This window comes from Cololabis saira, chromosome 16 (genome assembly GCF_033807715.1).
Source record: "Cololabis saira isolate AMF1-May2022 chromosome 16, fColSai1.1, whole genome shotgun sequence".
NCBI lineage: Eukaryota > Metazoa > Chordata > Actinopteri > Beloniformes > Belonidae > Cololabis > Cololabis saira.
Window position 1 is genome coordinate 14,124,827 of NC_084602.1, and position 24,222 is coordinate 14,149,048.

General features: G+C 42.5%; 1 protein-coding gene across 1 annotated transcript in view; it reads right to left on the reverse strand.

Moving 5' to 3' along the window:
- Positions 1-22,673, reverse strand: part of nrd1a (nardilysin a (N-arginine dibasic convertase)) — a 39,850-nt gene extending 17,177 nt beyond the window's left edge. The window contains exons 1-12 of the mRNA XM_061744057.1: positions 22,619-22,673; positions 21,813-22,036; positions 16,904-17,132; positions 13,534-13,615; positions 9,044-9,197; positions 8,201-8,274; positions 4,885-4,980; positions 4,564-4,686; positions 2,762-2,819; positions 2,016-2,089; positions 1,706-1,775; positions 669-746 (exon numbers count right to left, since the gene is read on the reverse strand). Of these exons, the coding sequence (XP_061600041.1) occupies positions 669-746; positions 1,706-1,775; positions 2,016-2,089; positions 2,762-2,819; positions 4,564-4,686; positions 4,885-4,980; positions 8,201-8,274; positions 9,044-9,197; positions 13,534-13,615; positions 16,904-17,132; positions 21,813-22,009 (1,235 nt within the window). The 5' untranslated portion in view covers positions 22,010-22,036; positions 22,619-22,673. The remainder of the gene's footprint in view (positions 1-668; positions 747-1,705; positions 1,776-2,015; positions 2,090-2,761; positions 2,820-4,563; positions 4,687-4,884; positions 4,981-8,200; positions 8,275-9,043; positions 9,198-13,533; positions 13,616-16,903; positions 17,133-21,812; positions 22,037-22,618) is intronic.
- Between the last annotated feature and the right edge of the window lie 1,549 nt (positions 22,674-24,222).

A 24,222-nucleotide genomic window follows, 5' to 3' on the forward strand; every position in this document is an offset into this window, starting at 1 on the left:
CTCTCTTAATCCGTCTCCCTGTGTTTAATCACCCTGGAAGTAGCGTTTGTTGTAAATGGGCTTAGATGCTTTACATGTTTACATACATGTTGGAGGGCTGCGGTGATTAATCACCACAGACAGCCGTGTCCCACACAGTCGCTGCGTAGGCAGAAGCACAAGTCCCCAGATCTGCTGCTCAGGGTCCAATCAGCCTCTCTGCTCTTCGTGTTTCCAAAATTCAACACAAACAGCCGCTCTTCTGTCTCTGCAGCTTGTTTGGACTAAGACTTAAGTTTGAGCACACTCCAATTTCTCTGCCATCCCCTACGAGCAAGTGAAAACAGCACGCAGACCGAACTGGAACATTTACTCAACGCGGTGTTGAAAGTGGTGCCGACAGTAAAGGGGCTATTGGATGGACTCTCTGTATTGTGGGGCAACACGCGGTTTGGCAAGGCACTTAGCAACGAGAGGCTGAACCGCTCTTGTACAGCCACGAGCAGATGAGAATGTATGAATCACGCTGTCAAGAGGGAAAGCAGAGTGTATAGTTTGAAGATAGCACTCCGACACCTGGAGCTCGCTCCGAGCCAGAAACGCTCATATATTCCCCACGAAATGAAGTGCTTTTAATTGAGATTTGGAGTGCCCTCAACTCAGAAAAATAAACAGACAATAACTGGCACCTTTTCCTCAGTATGGAGAGGATGCTTCCCGTGCCTTCGTGGCCAATCAGCCATGATATGTAGTGGAGAGGCTTCACCCTGAAGAGAAGAGGGAAAAAGATTAAGGCCACGTTTACACATAGCCGGGTATTTACAAAAACGGATATTTCCCCCTCTACGTTTTGAAAAATACCATAATTTACACGAATCTGTATGTATTTCTTTATGTGAACATTTCTGGGTTTTTTTGTAAGAAAGCTGACATGGACATGTTCTGCTGCCAAAAATGAATCTGTCTGCTTCTTGATGGCACTCTTGTTTTCACTGTTTTCTTGTTTTCACTGAATCTGCATAAATACGCTGTTAAGGTGCTATGAGCAGCCAAACCTGCAGGGGGCAGTGTAACGAGAAGCATAAAGTCATGCTAGCCAATCAGAATCCTGGAAAAAAACGTCAGCAAATGACACAAGTAACTTCCAGTTAAGGCTGATTTATGGTCCCGCGTTAAATAGACGCAGAGCCTACGTGTAGGCTACGCGGCGACGCACACCGTACGGCGCTCGTCGCCGCGTAGCCTAAGCCGTAGGCTCTGCGTCGATTTAACGCAGGACCATAATTCAGGCTTTACTTCCAAGATGAACGAGAGTCTTTTGTTTGGAGTGACAGAGAAGTGGAGTTACTTTTAAGTGTGACTTTAGAATAGAAAACAGGTAAAATACAAGAAAATATTGACGGTGTCCAAACAAATTGTAAACACAGGTCGCACACATGACGCTGGTGACGTTTCTGTCTCATAATGTGACGTTCTGAAGCCTAAATGTCCGTTTCTCTCCGTTTACAAGCAAACGTGAAAATTGAGTTTTTGAAAATCTCCACTTTGGCCGGAGTTTTCAGAAATGATCGTTTTTGGTGACTTTGAGCTCCGTTTTCGTGTAAACGAACGGCCAAAACGCATGAAAACACCACCGTTTTTGCTACGTGTAAACGGGGCCTAAGAGAGAGAGAGAGAGGGAGAGATGCAATCTACCGTTAAAAAGAAAGTGCCGTGTGTGGCTCACCTGTAGTAGTTCTCCTGAGGGGGAAGAGCCCAGGTGATATTCAAAGCGTGAACTTTCCTAACAGGAACAACTGCAAAAGCACATCCACACAGTCAGACGAAGACAGAAACACTGAACTGTCCATACACGTGAATATGCCGTCAGTTGTCACATTTAAATGGTGCCAGACACCCCCGCACAAAAAAAGAAGAAAAACCAAGGTTCCATCTCATATCTCAGAAAAAAAAAGATTTAAAGTTTACTTATAGCAACTGAGACCTATTTATTGGCTAAGTTGTGTTCAAGCAGGCTCAGTAAAATGCATCATTACCTCGGTAGAGCTTGCTGAAGGCCGGTGTGTCAAAGGGATCCAACATGTCAGAGAAACCAGGCTTGGGGAGACCGCTGGGGACAAAACCCCCACAAAAATAACAGCTATTAATCAGTCTCAACGTTGTTGTTTCACCACATCTTCACGCTAATTAATTTGGACTATTAAAAAACGAAAAGTAATGAAAGTCGACTTCATGATTTTGAAGGGGGAAAAAAAAAAAAAAAAATCAACAGATAAAAGTTGCTTTAATTTTAATCCACTGAGTATTTTTATTAGAGTTAATGGAAAAAGTGTCAGGCATAACTCAAAAACGTTCTTGTGCAGCCAGGCTGGGATGGAAATGAATTTAGTTCAGCTATGGGAGTTCAAATCACTTGAGAGGATTTCTTCGTTAGCTCAGTGCAGGAACATGTAATCCTTTAATTGAAATGAAAGGCTTAAAAAATTGGAGGTTGTGTGGCTTTCATCAAACCAGGACACGCAAGCAGATTCCTGAAAGTGCAACTGCTGTGACTCAGAGCAGAGACGAGTGGCGGAAAACAACGCTAATTAAGTTCGTATGAATTTATCTTTTTCTGGAATTGTGTCGTGATGAAAATAAAACAAGGATGTCTCGAGTTGAAGTGAGATGACAAAGAAGAAGAGAAATGGGGGCGCGGATTTGTTCAACGGCTACTGAGACCGAGTTTACGTAGCGGCGGCGTCTCTTTAAAGCGACTGACAGCTTCCTCTGAGATACTCACTTGTTGGGGACCTTGCTGAAGAGCTCTCTCGCCCACTCCTCCAGAGTGTCCAGCTTCTCTACGGGACACCAACAATGAAGGATGACACATTTAGGAGCTGAATTGAGATATTTTACAGATTACTAGTAATAAAAGCCATTATATTGCAAAGCTGCTTCTGTTTCCTGAAGGGGGTGATTCTTTGTGACTCATTTCACAGCTGACAGAATGGACCACCCAAGGTGTTACGGACGCGGTGACGGGCTCTTAAATGAATCATGGCGTTCGCCTCTTTCTGTCAATGGCGGCAGCCAATATAACAGCTATAATATAACTTTAAAAATGTTTTAAAAGAAAAGATAAAACAAAAAATAACATACACTCAATTACATTTTTGGAATGTGGGCACAGTCACCCTTTGTGGGCATCCGTGACAGTTTTTCTCTTGTCTTCTATAGTTCACATAGATATCGGAATTAATAAATCGTATCGACCAAGATTAACAAATATACCGTATTTTCTGGACTATAAGCCAATACTTTTTTCATAGGTTTTCAACCATGCGGCTTATACAAAGGTGCAGCTATTCTGTGGATTTTTCTTCCACCGCTCTGGGCGCTCTAACCGGAATTAGAATCAAAACTAAGACAAAATAAATGCAAATAAAAATATGCTACTTCTTCTTTAGCAGATAGAAGTAGGTAGAAGCAGATTTCAAACAGATAAATAGATAAATAAATACCGGTTATTTTCTCTTGGTTCTGTCCCGTTTTAATTAGCAAAGTTGCTGCTGTGTTAAAATACACTGTTAGGAAAGGATCTATTTAGGTACATACATGTACATCATTTACAGTTCAAAATCGTTCTATACATGTAGTAAATATCTAATCTAACAACATAAATATCTGCGGCTTGCATATCTTTTTTTTTTTAAATAGAGCGGGTGCGGCTTATACACAGGTGCGGCTTATAGTCCAGAAAATACGGTAGATCCTGATATGCTTTTTAGGCATATGGTCCAGCCCTATTTTGCATCGTCTTGTTGACAAATGCCTCCGCAGGTTTCCATAAAGATTAGTCTCTTGACGATTCGGGGATCGCGGTTGTCCACTTGCAACTCGGGCGCTCGTCTGTTACGTATTAAAAGTCCTCCACATTCTTTGAATTGATTATCGACAGAAGAAGAAATACATAGAATCCCTTTAAATCTTTCCTCGAGGAAAAACTACTTTTCAATGATTTAATCATTTTTCTCACTTACTCGTTGATAAGCTGTAAAACCTCCCGTCCTCGAGGACACGGCCTTTTGTGTATATTCATTTTTGCACCAAATATTGATTATAACCACTATAAAAAAAAATATAATCCTTGTTTTGCAACACTGAAACACATTAATGACTTCTATTTAGCATTTTTACAAAGTACTCGAGACTGCAACAGGAAGGGATCAAATTTTATGAAAAGGGCCAATAACTCATCAGTTTAATGAGGCTCATAATTCTCCGCACGAAATGTCAACATGTGTCGTTATTTTACTCGTATGAAGTAGTTAATTAGCTGTGTGACATTTCCTGAGAAACGCTGGAAATATGTGAGATCTTTTCCGTTTATTTGGGGACGATTGCCTCCAGGGTGGCTGAACGCGGATGAAACAGATCCTTATTTGTGCTAATGACCGTTTTACGTCGTTTCCTTAATTAATCTGTTCATTTTGTTGTACGGCATTATTCAAAAAAAAGACAAGAAAAAATAATCAGTCACACTTCTGCCAACTCTGTTAGTGATTTATCTGATTTATGATAAACAGCGCAGACTCTCCTGACCTTTTGACTGCACAGCCAGTGTCATGTAGTGGGCAGAGTAATGCTTCTTCCAGAAGGCACGCAGCCGCTTATAAACATTGATCTTCTTCCTCTTTGGCTCCTCCTTCAGTGTCTCCGCGTTCCCTATTGTAGTAATCAGCGAACAATCAATTCAGCACCATTATAAAACATCGGAAAAAAAAATGTTTACACATGATATCAGTGAGAAACTTGGCATCATTTTCAGAGCTGCTGTTTGTTATTGCTGAACATCCTCCAAGGAGGCCCGGTGTGTATTAAACATCCCAGTGGTTGGTTTTTGATTTTTTCCCCCATACTCACCCCAGCAGAACTTGCCCATAGGGTGTCCAGGTTTGGCCAGACTGCCAAACAGCATCTCCTTCCTGTGGGAGTCGGACGGCTTAGCCAGCTGGTACTCTGACAGCAGCAGGAGACACATTCAAAAAGTAAGACGGCAGAAAAGCATAAAAGACGCTTATGATGTGCAGAACAGATGCGTGGGGAAAATGGCAATACGCTCAACTACACATATAAAAGCTGGGAATCTGTGTATAATGCATATATTGACAAAGCAGAATGATTTCCAAAGCTAATCAACTCATATTTTATTCACAAGAGAGCACAAAAAAGAGACTGAAAACCATTTCATGAAGGCATCAACATGTCTGGGAAAAAAGTTGGAAAAGTAAAAGGCATCAAAAATTTAAATTGGCATCAGGTCACATGACACGATTAAAAACAGCACCATAAGACGTTAACAATGCAGGTGCTGATTAGGGCTGGGCGATATATCGAGTTTTTAATATATATCGATATATTTTCAAACGCGATATGGTACCAGACATTATCGTTTATATCAATTTAAAAAAAATAAAAAATAAAATAATTTCTTTTTTTTTATGATTTTGATATAGCTTATTTTTTGACAAATTGACTTGAATGTTTTATTTGAGATTTGCACAAATGTTTTGTTATTTGCACAACTGTCAACCAAGTCTGCCTGTTACTGTCTATTGTATTAATTGCACAGTGTATTTTCATTTAATTGTGATGCAGGAAAGGGATATTTGTTTTATTTTATTCAAGAAGCATTTTTATTCTATATATGCAAGGAGTTTATTTCTATTTCATTTGTTTTATACATTTTGATATTGTGCAGACCTCTGTTAATAAAGGAACCTGTGTGACATTTGGCACGACATTGTATTAAAACTGACTGTTTTTTTAAGGGTTTGCCTCAGAAAAAAATGAAGCTAACAGAGATGCTATGCTATAATGCTTTGGGGGAAACCCCAATTATGGCACAGAAAAAATATCGATATATATCGAGTATCGCCATTCAGCTAGAAAATATCGAGATATGACTTTTGGTCCATATCGCCCAGCCCTAGCGCTGATGCTCGATTCTGATTTTTTTGACTAGATTGGTCGTTTTTTTTTTTACAGGAGTATTTTACATGCGTCAGACTTTAGTGTGAACGGGCGTGTTTAAAAAGTGACCTGCGTGCACAGAGAGACGAAGTGACAGCAAACCCAGTACGTCAGGTAAACAAAGATAAAGGCAGAAGGGAGTCGGTGTGATTTCCTTTTGAAGTTCTTGCACAGTGGAAGTGGACAAATTCATAAACTAATTATAATGAGGAGGGACCTGAGGAAAAGGAGAGGAAAACTGTTTAACACCGGCCATGTGTGGAGCGATGGCTTCCACATCTGAGCAGACGCGTGTGGAGGACGAACCAAAGCCAGGATAGGAGAGACCGTGGTAATGAGACAAATGAAAGGCCACCTGACCGTTCAGACTGAAGTGGCTTTCAGTTACACACATGAACGTGACCCGGGTCTCAAGTAAAAAAAGAAAATTATCGCAGTAAAACAACCATCAGGTTTGGATTCAAACTGGATGATTTCAGCCGTCTCAGACATAAGAAGAGCAATGATGGAGGAAAAAAAAGACCATCGCAGCTCAACTAAGGAGGCCGTAGATCTCACAATGAGATGTTCGTATTAGACGTTAAAACCAGAAGAGGCTCACCTAAGAAAAAATTAAAAAATGTGTCTGTGAACATTCAAACAATTTCTGCTTAATCTTCTTTAGCGTACAAATGTGAAGACATCTACAAACAAAAAAGATAAAATTCTCAGAATGGCAGAGATCTCTGAGCACGTAGGACAAGGCCAAACATCAGTACATATAGCTGTGATCTTGGGGCCCTCGTGCTGCGCGACATTAAAAATAACCCAGATTTTTTTCATGGAAATCCCTGCGTGGGCTCGGGAAGATCTCCAGAACACAAGTTAGCCATGCCACCCACAACGCAGATTAAAAGCTGTATAGTGAAAAGAAGGCGCTGCATCTGAACGTAATCCAGAAATGCAGCCGTCTTCTCTGAGCCAATGCTGAGGCAAAGTAGGAAACCGTCCTGTGGTCAGATGAAACCAGATTTGTTGGACTGTGCAGCCTGCACGCCTAGGAAAAGAAACGCCAATGTTGGAATATACATGCAGGTTTTCGAGCGACGAGCACGTTTTTCTGGGAATGCCTTACATCTTTTCAATACAATCCTGCATCCATTTCAAAAGCGTGGCTTAAAAGGTAGAAGAATCTGGCTGCTCGAATGACCCACCTGCGAATTCAAAGTGTTTCCCACTTGAAAACATCTGATGCGTGGAACAAAAAATACGATAAAAAAAAAAAAAAAGAAAGACTTGGGGCTGTTGAGTTGTGTGAATCATGTATGAAGCAAGAATAGAAGAACATTTCTCTCCCAAAACTGCATCCACCAGCCCCCCTGAAGAGCGCAGAGATCTATATGGACTGTTGGTCAAAGGAAGGAAGGATGCTTCACAGTTGGAGCCAGTTTTTGAGCCACATTTTAAACATCTGACGTGCTTCATAGTAGGGCTGGGCGATATGGACCAAAAGTCATATCTCGATATTTTCTAGCTAAATGGCGATACTCGATATATATCGATATTTTTTCTGTGCCATAATTGGGGTTTCCCCCAAAGCATTATAGCATAGCATCTCTGTTAGCTTCATTTTTTCTGAGGCAAACCCTTAAAAAAACAGTCAGTTTTAATACAACGCCTCGTGCCAAATGTCACACAGGTACATTTATTAACAGAGGTCTGCACAATATCAAAATGTATAAAAAAAAATGAAATAAAAATAAACTGCATGCATATATAGAATAAAAATGCTTCTTGAATAAAATAAAACAAATATCCCTTTCCTGCATAACAATTAAATTAAAATATACTGTGCAATTAATACAATGTAGACAGTAACAGGCAGACTTTTCCACTGAGGTTGACAGTTGTGCAAATAACAAAACATTTGTGCAAATCTCAAATAAAACATTCAAGTCAATTTGTCACAAAACAAGCTATATCAAAATCATAAAAAAAACAACATTTAAAAAAAAAAAATCGATATAAACGATATTGTCTCGTACCATATCGCGTTTGAAAATATATCGATATATATATTAAAATCTCGATATATCGCCCAGCCCTACTTCATAGTGAACTCCATCTGGGTTTAGGAGATTGGTTATCTTGGCATTTGGTTTTTATTCATAACCTCCTCACTTTTCCAGAACTCATATTTGACTTCTAGAGTGATAAACAAACGCACCGCTGTCGACGGCCTCCACCTCCCTGTCGATGGCATCCTTGATCATCAGGGGGCAGATGAAGAACTGAGCCCACCTGGGAAGGAAATAGCACAGAAAAGCCTGAGTCAGAGGCCACACGGACACACACACACACACACACGGCCACACACACACACGGACACACACACTTACACACAGACACGCACGGCCACACACACATATTAGATCCCAATCTCCATCAGATTAGCAGCTCCTGACATGAACCTCTGCTGTTCTGCAGATGTGATCATTTGTTTGACACCACCTCATTTCATATTCCATATCCTACAAATGTGGTTCCCTGTGAAGAGTGTAAGTAGAAAGAAAATGCGACGGTTTTCAAACCATATCTAACAGAAAGTAAGTAGAATCTCCCCAGTGAGCACAAGATGGCAGATTTATTTATCTGTGTTATAAAAATAATTGGAATCAAATGCAAATTGAACCAAATTCAACATGACACAGTGTCCTGAGTGCTCTGGAAATAATGAATATTATATTACAGCTTGAGAGCCAGTTCTTTTGCTCTCCCTGACTCTCACTGGCTGCTAATGCACCAACAAGTTTCTACCCGTTTTTACTTCAAAGCGGGATAGTAGTCCCTAAGAAGTTCACGATGCATTAATTAATAGTTTAGCAACTGCTTTAGCATGTCTTAACGACTTCTTTGAATTATCTTCTTTCATTTTCTTATTCCTGCGATGATTCCTGTTTCATGCGATGGCTCTTGGAAAAATAAAAGAAATACACACTTTGAATGGTGACAACTATGAAAAACAAAACAAACAACAACAAAAAAAAGAAAATCCTTCATCCTTCCTCACCTGTCAAGAGCTTCTTTGAAGTTTTTTCTCTGGACGTCAAACTGGAAGATTGTCCTCTCACAGTCGGTGGAGGCGTTGTCGCTGCCACCGTGCTTCTTGAGGAAAGCATCAAAGCCGTTCTCCGAGGGATACTTCTCACTACCCATGAACACCACTGAGGAGAGGAGGGGGAGGAGGGGAGAGGAGAGAAGGAGGAGAGGAGAGGAGGAGGAGAGGACAGGGGAGAGAATGAGGAGAGGAAGAGGAGAGTATGAGGAGAGGAGGAGGAGAGGAGAGAAAGAGGAGAGGAGAGAAGGAGGAGAGTATGAGGAGGAGGATAGGAGTGGAGAGTAGGAGAGGAGGAGGATAGGAGGAGGAGATGAGGAGGAGAGGATGAGTAGAGGAGAGGAGAGTAAGAGGAGAGTAGGAGGAGAGGATGAGGAGAGTATGAGAGTAGGAGGAGAGAAGGGGGAGAGGATGAGGAGAGTATGAGAGTAGGAGGAGAGAAGGGAGAGGAGAGTATGAGGAGAGGAGAGGATGAGGAGAGGATGAGGAGAGGAGAGTATGAGGAGGAGAGTATGAGGAGAGGATGAGGAGAGGAGAGTATGAGGAGAGTATGAGGAGAGGAGAGTATGAGGAGAGTATGAGGAGAGTATGAGGAGAGGATGAGGAGAGGATGAGGAGAGGATGAGGAGAGGATGAGGAGAGGATGAGGAGAGGAGAGTATGAGGAGAGGATGAGGAGAGTATGAGGAGAGGATGAGGAGAGGAGAGTATGAGGAGAGTATGAGGAGAGGAGAGGAGAGGATGAGGAGAGGATGAGGAGAGGAGAGGAGATGATGAGGAGAGTCGGAGGAGAGGAAGAGGAGAGGATGAGGAAGATGAGAGGACAGGGGAGAGTATGAGGAGAGAAAGAGGAGCGGAGAGTACGACGAGAAGAGAGTACGATGAGAGGACAGGGGAGAGGAGAGTAGGAGGAGAGTAGGAGGAGAGGATGAGGAACGGAGTATGAGGAGAGGATGAGGAAGAGGAAAGGAGGAGGAGAGGAGGAGGAGAGGAGGAGGAGAGGAGAGTATGAGTAGAGGAGGGTATGAGGAGAGGAGAGTATGAGGAGATGAGGAGGAAAAGATAGGAGAATACGAGGAGAGGGGAGGAAAAATTGGTAAAATAAATATCCACCCCCGCTATTTGTACAATAATCTGTCTCTTATTTGTGGGTTTCTCACTCGTATCGCCAAGGAGCCAAACACTCATCTGTTTTTCTTGCTAAACTCCAACATAAAATGTCAGCTTTGTCTCAGTTCACGAGGCTCTAAATGGACTTGTGCACCTTTGGTGACAGTTTGACAAACTAGAAGGAGGGCCGGCTTTCCTTTCGGAACAATCACTTAGAAACACCGTTCAGCGATCTTTGCTGATGGCAGCAGGAATATAGAGGAATGCACTTCGCCAGGCGTGCAGCGTTTTGGGCACGCCTGGCTGCTTCAGAGGGCGGATGCAGGCAGATCCGGCCTAAGGACCGATTCATCGCCATTTCATCATCCACAGGTTTTCCTCACATACTGATCCTGACTTGTAAAAACGTTTTAAGGAAATGTCTTTTTGTCGTCACGGTTACTACGTGCATATTTGTTAAGAGTGTAAATACTTCCCTGAGAATATTCATCGCTTACTTCGTTTAGACAGAAATCTTATGTGCTGACTGATTGTAGGTGATGATTTAGATGCAGAAAAGTGGGTGAAAAGAAGCCCAAAAGCTATGTTCTTTTTTTTTTTAGGGCCGTTTGGTCCAATGCTGGGTTGTTGTGGTCTGAGGAGAAGCATTTTCTGTGAAGTGTCACATATTGTTAAGAAATAGGAAAGCCATGCCCGCCTTCCCATGAGTGTTAAACCCCGTCAGTGCTTCCTTTCATCACCAATTCTGTTTACGACTTCTATGAACTGAATTTCTGTGAGTAGCCAGTGGACGGAGAGTTTCCGGCCCACATGGCTAAAGACTGCAGCTCGGCTGTTGTCAGATGACACGGTGGTGTTGCTGTTGACTGCAGTCAGTGGGGGGTCGTTTGTAGCCGGGTCTGCGGCAGCAGAGGATGAGAATGAGCACCTAACCAGACAAAGTAGGGTCACTGCTGCTCCACACTTAAAGGGAAAGTTCGTTTTTTTTACAACCTGGACCTTATTTCTGACATTTTTTATGGTCGTATACTCACCCAGGCAAGTTTGGTGTCATTTGGAGTCCTTCGGAAGATATTAGGGGTTTTTTTGCGAGCCGCTTCTCCATATAACGGTAGTGAACGGGGCACAGCGGGACACAGACGATGCAGCATCTAAATAACACATGATTGCCGCGAAACTCTTCATTTCTTTTATGAATCACTAGATCTGCTTCCAGGACCTGTTGTCTACATCCGGGGCTGTGTGTGTAACAAATAAATCAGTTTGTAAACAAGACCTCTGAACTCATGACGTTATCTCTGTGCGCGCATCGCAGACACAGCTCCGTGTACAGCTGGAGTTCGCTACTGTTAGTTTACTGTTAGTTATTTGAAACATGTCTGAATATTTGTCAAATTCTGAGGTTGTGGACGACGGCTTTGAATATGATGGACGTCCTTACCGTTTTGAGCCAGAGTATACGGCTGAAGAGCTCACTGAACGGAGGACAGAGTGCGCGCACAGAGATGACGTCATGAGTTCAGAGGTCTTGTTTACAAACTGATTTATTTGTTACACACACAGCCCCGGATGTAGACAACAGGTCCTGGAAGCAGATCTAGTGATTCATAAAAGAAATGAACGAGTTTCGCGGCAATCATGTGTTATTTAGACGCTGCATCGTCTGTGTCCCGCTGTGCCCCATGCGCTACCATTATATGGAGAAGCGGCTCCTAATATCTTCCGAAGGACTCCAAATGACACCAAACTTGCCTGGGTGAGTATACGACCATAAAAAATGCCAGAAATAAGGTCCAGGTTGTAAAAAACCGAACTTTCCCTTTAAATGAGTTCAGGGCGTTTGGAGATCTGGTCAGGATGTCTGCTGGATACCTCCAGCAGAGAGCAGGAAAAATAAAATATAAACTTGAGGAGTGTCTTATGATGAATTAAAGATAAAGAGAGTATGAATTATGTGGAAGTGCAGCAGTAGAATGAAATAGTCAAAAGAAAATATCCCAATGCCTTTTCCTGAACCTGCTTTGTCTCGTCATCTTCACCTGACCACTGAGGTTAAAGAAAAATTATTAAAAAAGGACAGGCACAAAGCAAACCCCAGTTCCTAACTCCACTCAGAGTTCAGTTCATCTGTTTGTTTTCTATTTTTCTTAACTTTCCTTCTTTTTTTCTAATAAGAGCCATACTTGGTTGCAATATTCTACTGTTTTACAATTATATTTTGTTTTATTATTGCCAGTACAGTTATCAACCAAGGGTTTTGTTCACAAATATATATGAAGGCCAAACAGTTCACATGAGGTAAATATATATATTGACTCTGTAGCTATTGTTGTTGACCGATAACGGGTGCTGATGGTATACCAAAGAAACAAAGAAACATTGATTTTACTTTACTTTATTTATTTATTTTTTCTGGAGGGGAGTATTTACTATTTTAAGGTGACTCATCTGAATGTTCGAGAGACGGATGTGAAGGTCCCTTTTTTGCTGTCCCCTTACAGATGCATCTTCTTTTTGATTTCTTCTTGATTTCTCTACTTACTTGGTATTAATCTTGGATTGACTGTACATTGGACTTTGGTTGATGATTTGTTTTACTTACTCATTGGTTGATTTATTTATTTAATTTTTTTTAATGAAAATATTGATACCGCGATGATGTAAATCCTGTATGGCTGACTTTATTTCTTTAATAAAAAGTTTAATAACAAAAAAAAACAGGCACACGGCAACAGCCTCCGACTACACTCTCTGCAAAGGTTAAACTACAACAGTGTTGCAAAGACAGAACAAGATGCAACAAAAAAGAAAAGAGAAAAAATGCAAACATGGTATACACCTGTCTCATACTCATCATCCAGTCATCATACATTGGGACAGCATGAAAATAATCTCAGTGACACTTTGAATATATACCAAATTCTGCTCAATGCACCTGCTCTTTTTTATTTCACAAGGGGTGGTAAATGTTAAAGGAATTATAATAAGCAAGAACTGAGGTTCCATTTCATAGGATTAAGAGAGTTAGACTGGGTCTCGTCGTGGCAGATATGCATGCCTCCAGCTCGTTGCGCTCCGTCACTTCCTCTTTGAATGGATCCAGTCTTTAAGTGTGGTGCTTAAATATCTCAACTGTACACATCAGCGAAGCTGTGAACCGGTCCATTTAGGTCCGTGCTTTACTTTGCTGCACTTCACCCCCCCCAGATCTTCACATTAAATATCTCAACTAAAACTAAACCTTTTCTTCCCCCCACTCGTGTAGATCTTCACTTTATGTCGGAGCAGGGATGTGACACACAGAAGCGACTGGACTCTCTTGGATTAATTACTCACTGTGCTCCAGGAAGTGAGCGAGGCCGGGGAGATCGCCGGGGTCACTGAAGCTGCCCACGCCGACACACAGAGCAGCTGCAGACTGCAACACAGGACATCGAGTCATCTTTGAGCCTGCTAATACACTCCAGAGATAGCGCTATTAGCGGATACGGTGGTCACTAAGGTTTGGGACAATTCTTTTACTCTTTTTAGACCATTGCATGAATGACAGGGGACCAATAAAGCATCTAGGAGAACATAGTTCAGGAATAAGATGAGAAAGAAAAAAAACAGACAGGGGCTGGTATCCCCCATCTCTGTGAGGTCTAACACCTGCAGCAATAAACTATAATGGCGTTGGGCAGAGGCTAAAAGGAAATTCAGATTAACCAAGTATCATGAGCTAATGGAAAATTTCAGCAACTGGGGGGCATATCACTTCCCAATAAACATAGCGCTACAGTAATGTCTGTGAGGCCGATCTGTGGTGGTGTTGGACTCCACTTGCTCACAGATTCTTTTCATCATTTTCATGAACAACATTTGTAGGTTCAGGCAGTTGGTGGAGGGTTGCCATAATGGTCCGTTTAGGACTGATTTTTCCTCTCTTTCATTGCAGATGCTGTATTGCTCTTGGCTTCTTCAAGTGGAGAACTCCAACAGTTACTGGGATGAAAATCAGCACTTCCAAGTCTCTGTCCGTGGTGCTGAGTTGGAAAAGGGTGGACTGTCCGCTCAGGGTCGGAATCAGTTGATGCCTCAAGTAAGAGTCCAAGGGCCTGATTTACTAAAGGTTTGCGTGCGTAAAAACCTGTGCAAACTTGACAGCACCCGCAAACCAATGTGCGAGCTGATCTACTAACAGCGTGCAAAGAGGACTGCGTCTCTGAAATGCTCAAAATAGCACACGCAATTCAGTTAGTACTTTTGCCCTGATGAATAATCAATATGGGGCGTACCCGGCAGAAATCCTAAATACTGGGAGGGGAAGATGCAAATTGCTCCATTTACCACGCGCAATGAGATTTACCAAGCCTGAAAGTAATTGCGCGTATTGTGATTGCGTCTGTATTTAATACGTTCGAAAGGAAGGTGCTAATCTGCTGCTGCCATTATTGTGGCAAGGAGGCGACATCCAAAATCAAAGAATATGCAGAGAGAGAGTCTTTATTCTGCTGCATGCTATTTTAAATATGGTTGCACAAGTTTTATTAAAGGCCACTTTTTCTTTAGTTCTTCGCCTTCTTGCCACCTTCTCTTATTGTGCCCCCCTCCACTCGCCCACAAGCAGGCCAAGCCTTTGTGCCAAAACTTTGTATTTTATTGATTATTTATCTTATTGAACGTGAAATCATCCTTCGTAAATTACATTTAATTAAAACCCGTGCTTATTAATCACAAAACACAGGTTAAACATCATGACCAAATCCGCTCCGACCCGCTGTGTCAGTGATCAGCGCAGAGACTGCAGCTTCGCCTGAATTATGGTTCTGCGTTAAATCGACGGCGTAGCCGATGGCGTAGGGTCGCGGTGCGGTGTGCGTCGCCGCGTAGCCTACGCCACTGGTTCTGCGTTGGTGTGACGCGGAACCATAAATCATCCTGTAGTGTGCGCTCTGTGCGCTGTTCTGAACACTTCTCTTCTTTCGGCCATATGATGGTCCCGTCTGTCACACATTTACTGTCAGTGTTTGCTATATAATATATAATATTTGCAATATACTGTGGACATCTGAATAAAAACTTAACTCATAAATAGATTGAATCAAAGCGCTTTCCAGCTCTGTGTCTGATTGTCTTTTTCTCCTCAAATCATGCCGAGCACCGCCGGGTCACGCAAACCCGACCAATTCAATATTAAAATCAAATTCAGTCCTGTGGCCCGTTTTTCTATTTCGTATTTTTGATCTGTGCCTAAAATTGAAATATGAAAAACCAGACGTTTTTCCGTTTTTTGTGTTACCAACTGCATTTATTCTATCGCAGGTTTTCTCCGATATTGCGTTTCTTTTGGTAATGTTTAAATTTCTTTGCTGTAGTTCATGAATGTGTTTATTTGCCTCTTCCACTAATATCTCTAACTCCAACACGTCAAATTTCATTTTGCGCTTGTGACTTGTGACTGTGCTTTCCATCCAGACTCTCCATGGCGCAGAGTTTGCGCTTGCAAACCTTAAGACACGCAACACCTCATTTAAATACTGCTGTTTGCACCTGTTATCAATTGCGCACGGAATCTTAGTTGATCACCTGCAAACCACGCAACAACAGCACGCGCAAACTTTTTCAGTGCACACGCAATTTAGTACTCTTTATTTAGGATCTTAGTAAATCGGGCCCCAAGTGTGTGAGGTCTTGTTCGTACGTGAGGGTAGAACGCCGTGTGGGATTAACGGGCGGACTAGGGACGTAATTGCAGCGACATCACCACCTCAACCTCAGAGGAGGAGGTGGATGGGGAAAGGGAGATCTGTGGACCTCTGCTTGCATTATTGTTTCTACAGGATGGATGGATGGATGGATGGATGGAAAGTGCTTTTACAGGTCATGCTTGAAGTGACACACACGTTGAATGAACGTGACAAGAGACTCGTATCTAATTTCCCTTCCAGGATTAATTAATTATTATTGAGCTGCATTGAAATCACAATTAAAATATGTATATTGATATGCATGAGGAGAAACTCCGTCATTTACAACAAGTGCTGGAGTTTTGACCTGTCAAGACGGCTTTAATCTGCTGTTTCTACTCTCTAGGGGCGGAGAACTCAGAGGTTTCAGTGGACTATTTTGTAGCTTTCCAGAAACCGCCTCAGGTCTCTTTGCCCATATTGGGTTAATTAACCTTATTGCTGCGAGGTGCCAACCACCACATTGCTTAAAACACGTTAAATGTCCTTAAGCATACCGTTCTGATATGATTCAATTTGTCACATTTAAAATTATAGTCCATCTGTGACTCTTTCACACAGTAAAAAGATAATCTGCCAATTCACATTTAAGGTTTGGGGCCAGATGTCTCAGGGAGGCGAGCATTTGTTCTCCAAATGTAAGATTGGCCGTTTGATCTCCAGCCACATCTTGCATGTAACTGTTATTAGGTTCACTGGCATTTGATAGTACAAAAAAAAAGGTAATACACACTTTATAGAGAGCATAAATGTAAAATAAGCACTGAGTGGTTGTGAGAATGAGAAACACATTGTTAAGCACTTGGTAGAATAAAAACTGGATCAAAATGTACAATACGACTATATAAATAGCTGTTAAAAGTACATAAATAATAAAGCACAACATATAAACTGGTTATTGGACAAAAATAGCAGTTTAACTTTATTTTTAACATCCTGGTAAAACATTTGACTCCACTTAAACTTCCCCGGAGTACCTGTTTGTCTGCATTTCCTTTCTTCTTTTTCCCATCCTCATCCTCATCACTGCCTCCATCCTCGTCATCCTCCTCTGACTCGTCCCCCGTTTCATCTCCAGATTCTTCGTCTCCCTCTTCCTCTTCCTCTCCCTCCTCTTCCTCTTCTGAGTCTTCGTCCTCTGACACTGCAGGTCCACTGTAGTCTGAGATGAGCAGAACACGCAGCCCGTTGTCTAACACAATGTACCTGAGGAGTGTGAAGTCAAAGGAGAAAACGGGTGTCATCGCTTTTTTTCCCCCGCCCTTTCCTGTCTGACTTTGAGCTTTGCAGACTGAATCCCAAAACCTGTGAGGCTCTGTCTTGCTCTTTACCTTTTCCAGTAAATGTTAAACCTGGAGATGCCTGAGGCCATACAGGAAATCATCTTATCAGACTAAAATGACACTGTACTGATCTAAGCGGTGAAAAGGTTGGATATCATTTGTGTATTGGGGTTAGTAGATCTGGGTTAACTTCTCAGCTGGTTCACATTGCATGTAGCTTAAAGGGAACATATTCTTAAAAAGGGGGGAATAAAACATTGTTTGAACTTGAAAGTGTCTGAAGTGCCGACCAAATCAAAACCTCTGACCAAACATTGATTTTGGCCAGACTGAGTCTGGAAATATGTTGTCTGCAGGGTCGAGTAATATCACAGGCCAAGCTTAGTTAAATAACATCTAGCCTTCCTATCTCATTCTCTGTCCATCTTCACATTGCAGAGCCAATTATAATCCTTCTTTTATTTTCTTAACCTCTGCGGACAGCCCTTTGGACAGCCCTGCGTTTTTCATGCAACACTGCCCATTGTTTTACTTACAGTAGCAGAAAGGAGTTTCGTACTGAAGAATTATTTGATTACTTTTACGATGCTCCATCTCGCTCTCTAGGTCTCCTGTCCCTACTTTTGCCAAAAAAACACCGAAAGTTACTTTGGATTCTCCTTATTTCTTGTCAAAACTGCATATGTCTTCTTTGCACTTTGTCACACGTCAACTGAGATGAAATTAGCTCTAACAGCAACAGTGGTCATTGTGCAGGAAGCAACTAAAAGACTCAGGGGAAAAAAATTGACACTTTTATGTCACTCTGCGGCTGACAAAAGAGACTTTACCTCCGTGGCTACAAGGTGACCGTCTGAGCTAAGAGTTGGTTGTGTGCTACTTTAATAAATGTAATCTGCTGCATCATGCTGCATCTTGCTTACCTTCAAAGTGGGTGGCACTAAGTTCAAACACTGATATGTCTAAAGATGCACACCATACAGAAGAGAGGGGTGGAGTCAAGTCAAGTAGCTGACTCCACCCCTAAAACCGGCTGCTAAGAACAGAGCTTGAAAGACGTGGCTTGTGTGTTAAAATTCCTCCTCTACCTACAGTATTTTCCGCACTATAAAGGCACACTTAATATCTTTAGTTTTCCTAAAAAGAATTGGCAGAATGCCCTATAATCCGGGTGCCTTATGTATGAATATTGTTTACTGACCTTAAACCAGTTTTATGTGGTACACTGCGCTCAAAAATCTGTCAAAATGTTTTAGTACGACTTTGGTAGCAACAAAGCCGCTCCGCTTGATCGATGGTCGGACCGTTCAGCTGACACATTAAAGTTGGCCCTTGGTTGGATACGGGTTGCAACGTCAGACAACAGTAGATAACTAATTATGTAGTGCTGGCTAGCAACCATCATACAACATCTAGTCAACGTTACCTTACTATAATCAAACATCAATCCAACGTTAAGTTTTTAGCGTAAATCTAATTTTCAAATCTATATAATAATCAATCAAATGTTGGAATACAAGCTTGTTCCAACCTCACACTAACTTCAGATGTCAGCCATCGCTGGCAACGGTGAACCAATCAGAGAACAGGTCATAGTACGAATCTTACCTCCTCCACTTTTTATTTGTGGAAGACGAGAGAGTATTTTCCTGTATTAGTTACAACTGAATGATATTGTGAGTTATTGTGAAAGAGTTGAATAAAGTTCGACTCACCAGACTGTTTTGTTTCCCTTTATACATGTTTTATCATGCGCCTCATAACGCTAACGCCTAACGGTCCGCAAAATACTCTAGGTATGGTAGTTACTTTATTGGGGAGTTCTGTGTCAGCGACTGTTTACCAGAAGAACACACTTATGGGCCCTACAAGCAGGATTTACCAGCACTGTTAATGTTGTCAAAGCAATCTTAAAGATATAACTTAAAGAATCGCTGCTGGCTAATGTAGTGACCATCGGCTGTGTACTACTCTTTATGATGCGTTGTGCGACACATTGAGTGCACTATAAAGGGTATAGGAATGCACAACAAGATGTCAAACACACTAGAGTAGAGAAGGATTTTGGATGGTTTGGCCATCCATCAAAATATTTTCCTTCTTCAAGACATTAAAAGACTAGGTCCTCTGAAATCGACTTTGATTTTGAGGGGCAGCTCCAAATGATGCAAAATAAACTGACTCTTGATGCTTTTGGATAAGAATGCAACCTGTCAGAGAAACAAAGCCTGCGACAACACCCATCTTGGTGGTTTGGAATAGTGGCTCTTGGAGGCTCCTGAGCGAGTTACCGCATAAAGCCTGGCTGCCAACGAGAGGAATGTTAAACATCACGTCAAGCACACAAATCCCCCGTGCTGATGCATGCGAGGTAGGCAGGGGAACAACCGTATCAAACAAAGACATCCAAAATGACATGCAGCGAAGCAGGAACACTGGGGAATGACTGGCGTCAGCTTTGCAGCCGGAACATGTTGATCCAAGGTGTTATTTGCAACACTGCCACCATCTTGCATGTTTTGAATTGTGGCTCATGGATGCTCATGTATGAGTCAGATAAATCCCATCCCCTACTCTGTTGTAATTGGTTTGGTACGTTACATACCAGTGGAAATGGCTGTAATTGTGAAGATGTACCAGATCCATTTGAACAGATCTTTTTTTCTGAGTGAATTGGATTGGCTAGCCAGGCTAGATTTCAAGCACAGGTATATCTGAAAAAAAAAGGGGGGGGGGCTGTAATGTATTTTGATCAAAGGATGTTACAAACAGGTCATGAAGTCAAGCTTAAAGGGGACCTATTATGAAAAACACGTTTTTTCTTGCTTTAACATATATAAAGTGGTCTCCCCTCAGCCTGCCAACTCAGAGAAGGAGGAAAGCAACCAAATTCTGCAGTGTCTGTACAGCCGCCTGGATGAGCCGTCCAGTGTGATGTGGATCTACGAGCCATTCAGATGTGTGAAACCACGCCCACAACTAACTCCGCCGGCCGGAGCTTCCGCCATTTTTTCGTAGCGGTGTATCGCGTCATTCAGGCAGCCAATCAGCACAGAGCCTCATTATCATAGCCCCGCCCACTCAGAATCCCGCATTGATAATGAGGTTAGAGAATGGGATGCTAAAGACATGGCTCAGAGGCTGAATAGGGCTTGGTAACCAAGGTGCATTCTGGGACGCGGCGGCCATGTTGGCAGCCTCGTGAGTGTAAACAAACAGCAGTGTAGTAGCACCAAGTGAACAGACGGAACGCAAAAAAAAGATGTTAAAATGCCGGAAAGGAACTGGAATTTACCGGGATACCTTAAACAAGGAAGCCAGGGACCGGTATATGGAAAAAATAATGATTATTAACGGTCTGGATCCATATGAAATCCCTACTAAAGAGTGGAGCTCCTCGTCGGAGCTCCACTCTTTAGTAGGGATTTACTCCCGCAGTTCTGCAGAACCCACGTCTTCGGCTACCTTGTTTACGAGTGTTTGGCAGCTGCTTTGGTAAATGTTTGACTCGCCATGTGTTTCGATAAATTAGTATAATAGTACAACATACAGTATGTTTTACTCTTACTTTTTTGACTGCTATATTATGCGGAAGAGGCTCCGAGGCGTGAGCAATATTTTTGTTTTCCTCGTGGGATTATTTTTTCCCTCTGCAACTACAAATAGAGTTAATATTTTTTCCTCAATAATCTAGTTTTATCTGAAGATTGGGGTTAATCGCACCGCAGAGAGCTGGCCAGCAACTGCGTTTAGCTGGCGAAGTGGGGAATAAAACCCGTGTGAATGATCCGACCCCAGTCTGTGTGAGTGTTTGTTTGTGGTTTACTGTGGAAGGTTATGTTCGCTCGTTACAGCCACGATCCAAGCGAGCCGACGACTCTTTTATCTCAGATACTTGGCCTCTGTGGTTCTGCCTCCGAGCAGGAAAGCGGTGAAAAGTTAAACCATTAGCGATCTTTTCCCCACGTCTGTTATGTGTGGAGCTGCTGCAGCTACAACACAGCAACGGGTTACCATTGTTTACAGAATAAGGGAAAGTAACGATTACAAGTAGGCTAAGACGAAACGAAGAGGTAGCACATCTGTACACAGTGCGCAGTGGTCTGAAGAGCAGCTAAGGTAGCATCCAACATGGCGGCTCCGCCAGGTGATGACGTCAAGATGACCAAGCCCTATTTCTAATTAATTTAGCAAAAACAATCAAAAGCTTGTTTTTAAGACATTCAAGGCATGTTTAAAATAGGTATTAGATGCCATAATAGGTCCCCTTTAAAACAATATCAGTGCCTGTTAATCAGGGGTGTCCAAAGTCGGTCCTCGAGGGCCGCGATCCTGCATGTTTTAGTTGTTTCCCTGCATCAACACACCTGATTCTAATTAACGGTCGTCACCACCTTGTTATCAAAGTCTGGATAGTTCTGTTGATGACCAAGCTCCTTGTATCACGGATTGATAAAAAAGGGACACATCTAAAAGATGCAGGACTGCGGCCCTCGAGGACCAACTTTGGACACCCCTACTGTTAATGAACTACAAAAAAAAAAAAAAAAACGCCCATAATAGACAACAAAGGGCTGGAGTGCAACAGTGAGGAGTTTTCTACCTGTATTGTTTAGGATCACTGGGTGACTTGATGATCTCACTGTCCCCAACATTGTCCTCTCCTCCTCCTCCTCCTCCTCCTACTTCTTCCTTTCCTGCACCGCGGCAGTCCCGGGCCCCTGGCCGGGCATCCTGGGCATCCTGGGCTGTCGCTGGGCTGGATCCCGGGACGTCTCTGGACTTGTTGGTTTGCGGCATCCTCGGCAGAAACGTCCAGACTGCGGGCTGACAGCAGAGCAGGGCGATGAGCGACAGGAGGACAGCTGGCTGTCACCGGGGGGTTATGATGACCACCCCGTGTCCAAACTGGGGGTCCAATTGGACCAAAACAAACACATTCACCAACAGCTTTTGTGTGGCATGGGGCTATAGGTGTGAAACTGCCCCATCGTACACACACACACACACACACACACACACACACACACACACACACACACACACACACACACACACACACACACACACACACACACACACAATGCAGCTATTCACACGGCTGTCTGGTGGTTTCGCCCTATTCAACTGGCTGTCAGCTAAAATCCGCCCTGAACTAAAACTAGACCTCTCCAATCCAGAAGCACAGCAGCAGACTACCGAGGACACGTCTCCTTTAAAACCAGCCACTAACACACCACACATATCACATAAACAGGGAGTGAGAGACTTCATGAACGAGACAACCAGGAGAAGGAAAAGAAAAATGTTTCTTTTTTTTTTAGCGAGTTCAGTTGTGGGGAGGGGGTGAGTAAGTCAAAGCTTTTGCAGGGGGCTGCTGGAGCCGGCAGGGCTGCAGAGTTTCCGTACCTCTTCCGTCCTCGCTGTTTGCAGAAGGGCCTCACGTTTGGGGGAAACTCGGGGCTCTCGCCAACAAGCGCCGCTCTGATTGGCCACGGAGACAGACCCGTTACACCATGGCGTCCGCTCATTGGTCCACACCGCAAAGGGGGCGTGGCTTATCTGCCCCCACGTGTCAAGAATGGTTACATTGTAAAACACCGCCGGGACACAACAGTCCCGGGCAGCGACGAGCAGACACCTGGATGCAGCCATCTGCTGCTGGTTATGCCGCTTTGATTGAGGATGTCCAGGCGGCCCCACCTGTCATAACCAGTGAATGTTGTAATCGGTCCGGTTTGAATCTCTTTTACAAATCTAAACATTCACAGTGGCACTGTCTTGTCACATAGGAGCGGGGTGGCGGCTGTACTCAGAGCTGGTAGAGGAGCCAAAAAGTGTACTCAAGTAAAAGTACTGTTACTTCAGAATTACATGACTCAAGTAGAAGTAAAAAGTAGTCATCCAAATAATGACTTGAGTAAAAGTAAAAAAGTACTTGGTGAAAAAACTATAAGTGTTGAGTACCTGTTGAGTAACGTCTGATTTATTTAACACAAACTTTCAAACAGACAAAAGTACAAAATAATCATCTTCAGGCAAATTAAATCAATGAAATAATAAAATTTATTAAAAGTAATAAAAAATAAAAATAGCTTAAATTAAAATAATCTTAAAGTAAATTCAAGTACTTTAATAAATAATAAAATTAATAAAATAACAGAATAAAAAAATAAATTAAGCACATGTAGCACAAAATTTCAAGCCTTTGTACTTTTATTTTTTAACCAGGCAGAACTAGAACAAGCCCATGAACTCATAGAAACTCTGTGTGTGTTTGAGTCTGTGTAAATGTGACAAAACATGCAAATACAAACATTTTTCCCAAAGAATCACCCTGTGATGTCATGAGATTGACGCGTACACGGATAAAAGAGATAAAAGAAAAGTAACGAGCTCAACGTAGCCTAATGTAGCGGAGTAAGAGGAACAGTGATCCTTCACAAATCTACTCAAGTAAAAGTAAAAAGTATAGTGATTCAAAACTACTCCTTAAAGTACAACATTTCCCAAAACGTACTCAAGTAAATGCAACGGAGTAAATGTAACTCGTTACTACCCACCTCTGGCTGTACTGCATGGACGTTTTGCCCCACTCCACGCGTTTGATGCACCTGTACATTACTGCATGTCTAGGCCTGAACACTTGGTGCCGCTAGGGGGCAGACATGAGCTACGAGGAAAGGGGAGTATTTACCCCGTCTTCTACGCCTCCTAGGACTTCCACCAGAGCTATTGTAGATATTTCCACTAGATGTGTCAGCACTTCAATGCACTCCATAAATTTACAGAGGATATCCAAGAACTGGCAGCAGAGATAGTTTATATTTAGATCTAAAAAAAAAAAAAGACCAATGTGATTCTTTTTCTTAAAGGGAAAAATAAGAAGAAAAAAAACCCAGCTCTCAGGTGAGGACCAAAACAAACCTACCTTGTGTCAAACGAGAGTCTCATGGGTAAAACAAACTCTTATCGTGAATAAGCCACATTGACATTAGTCCAGTGCTCTTCTT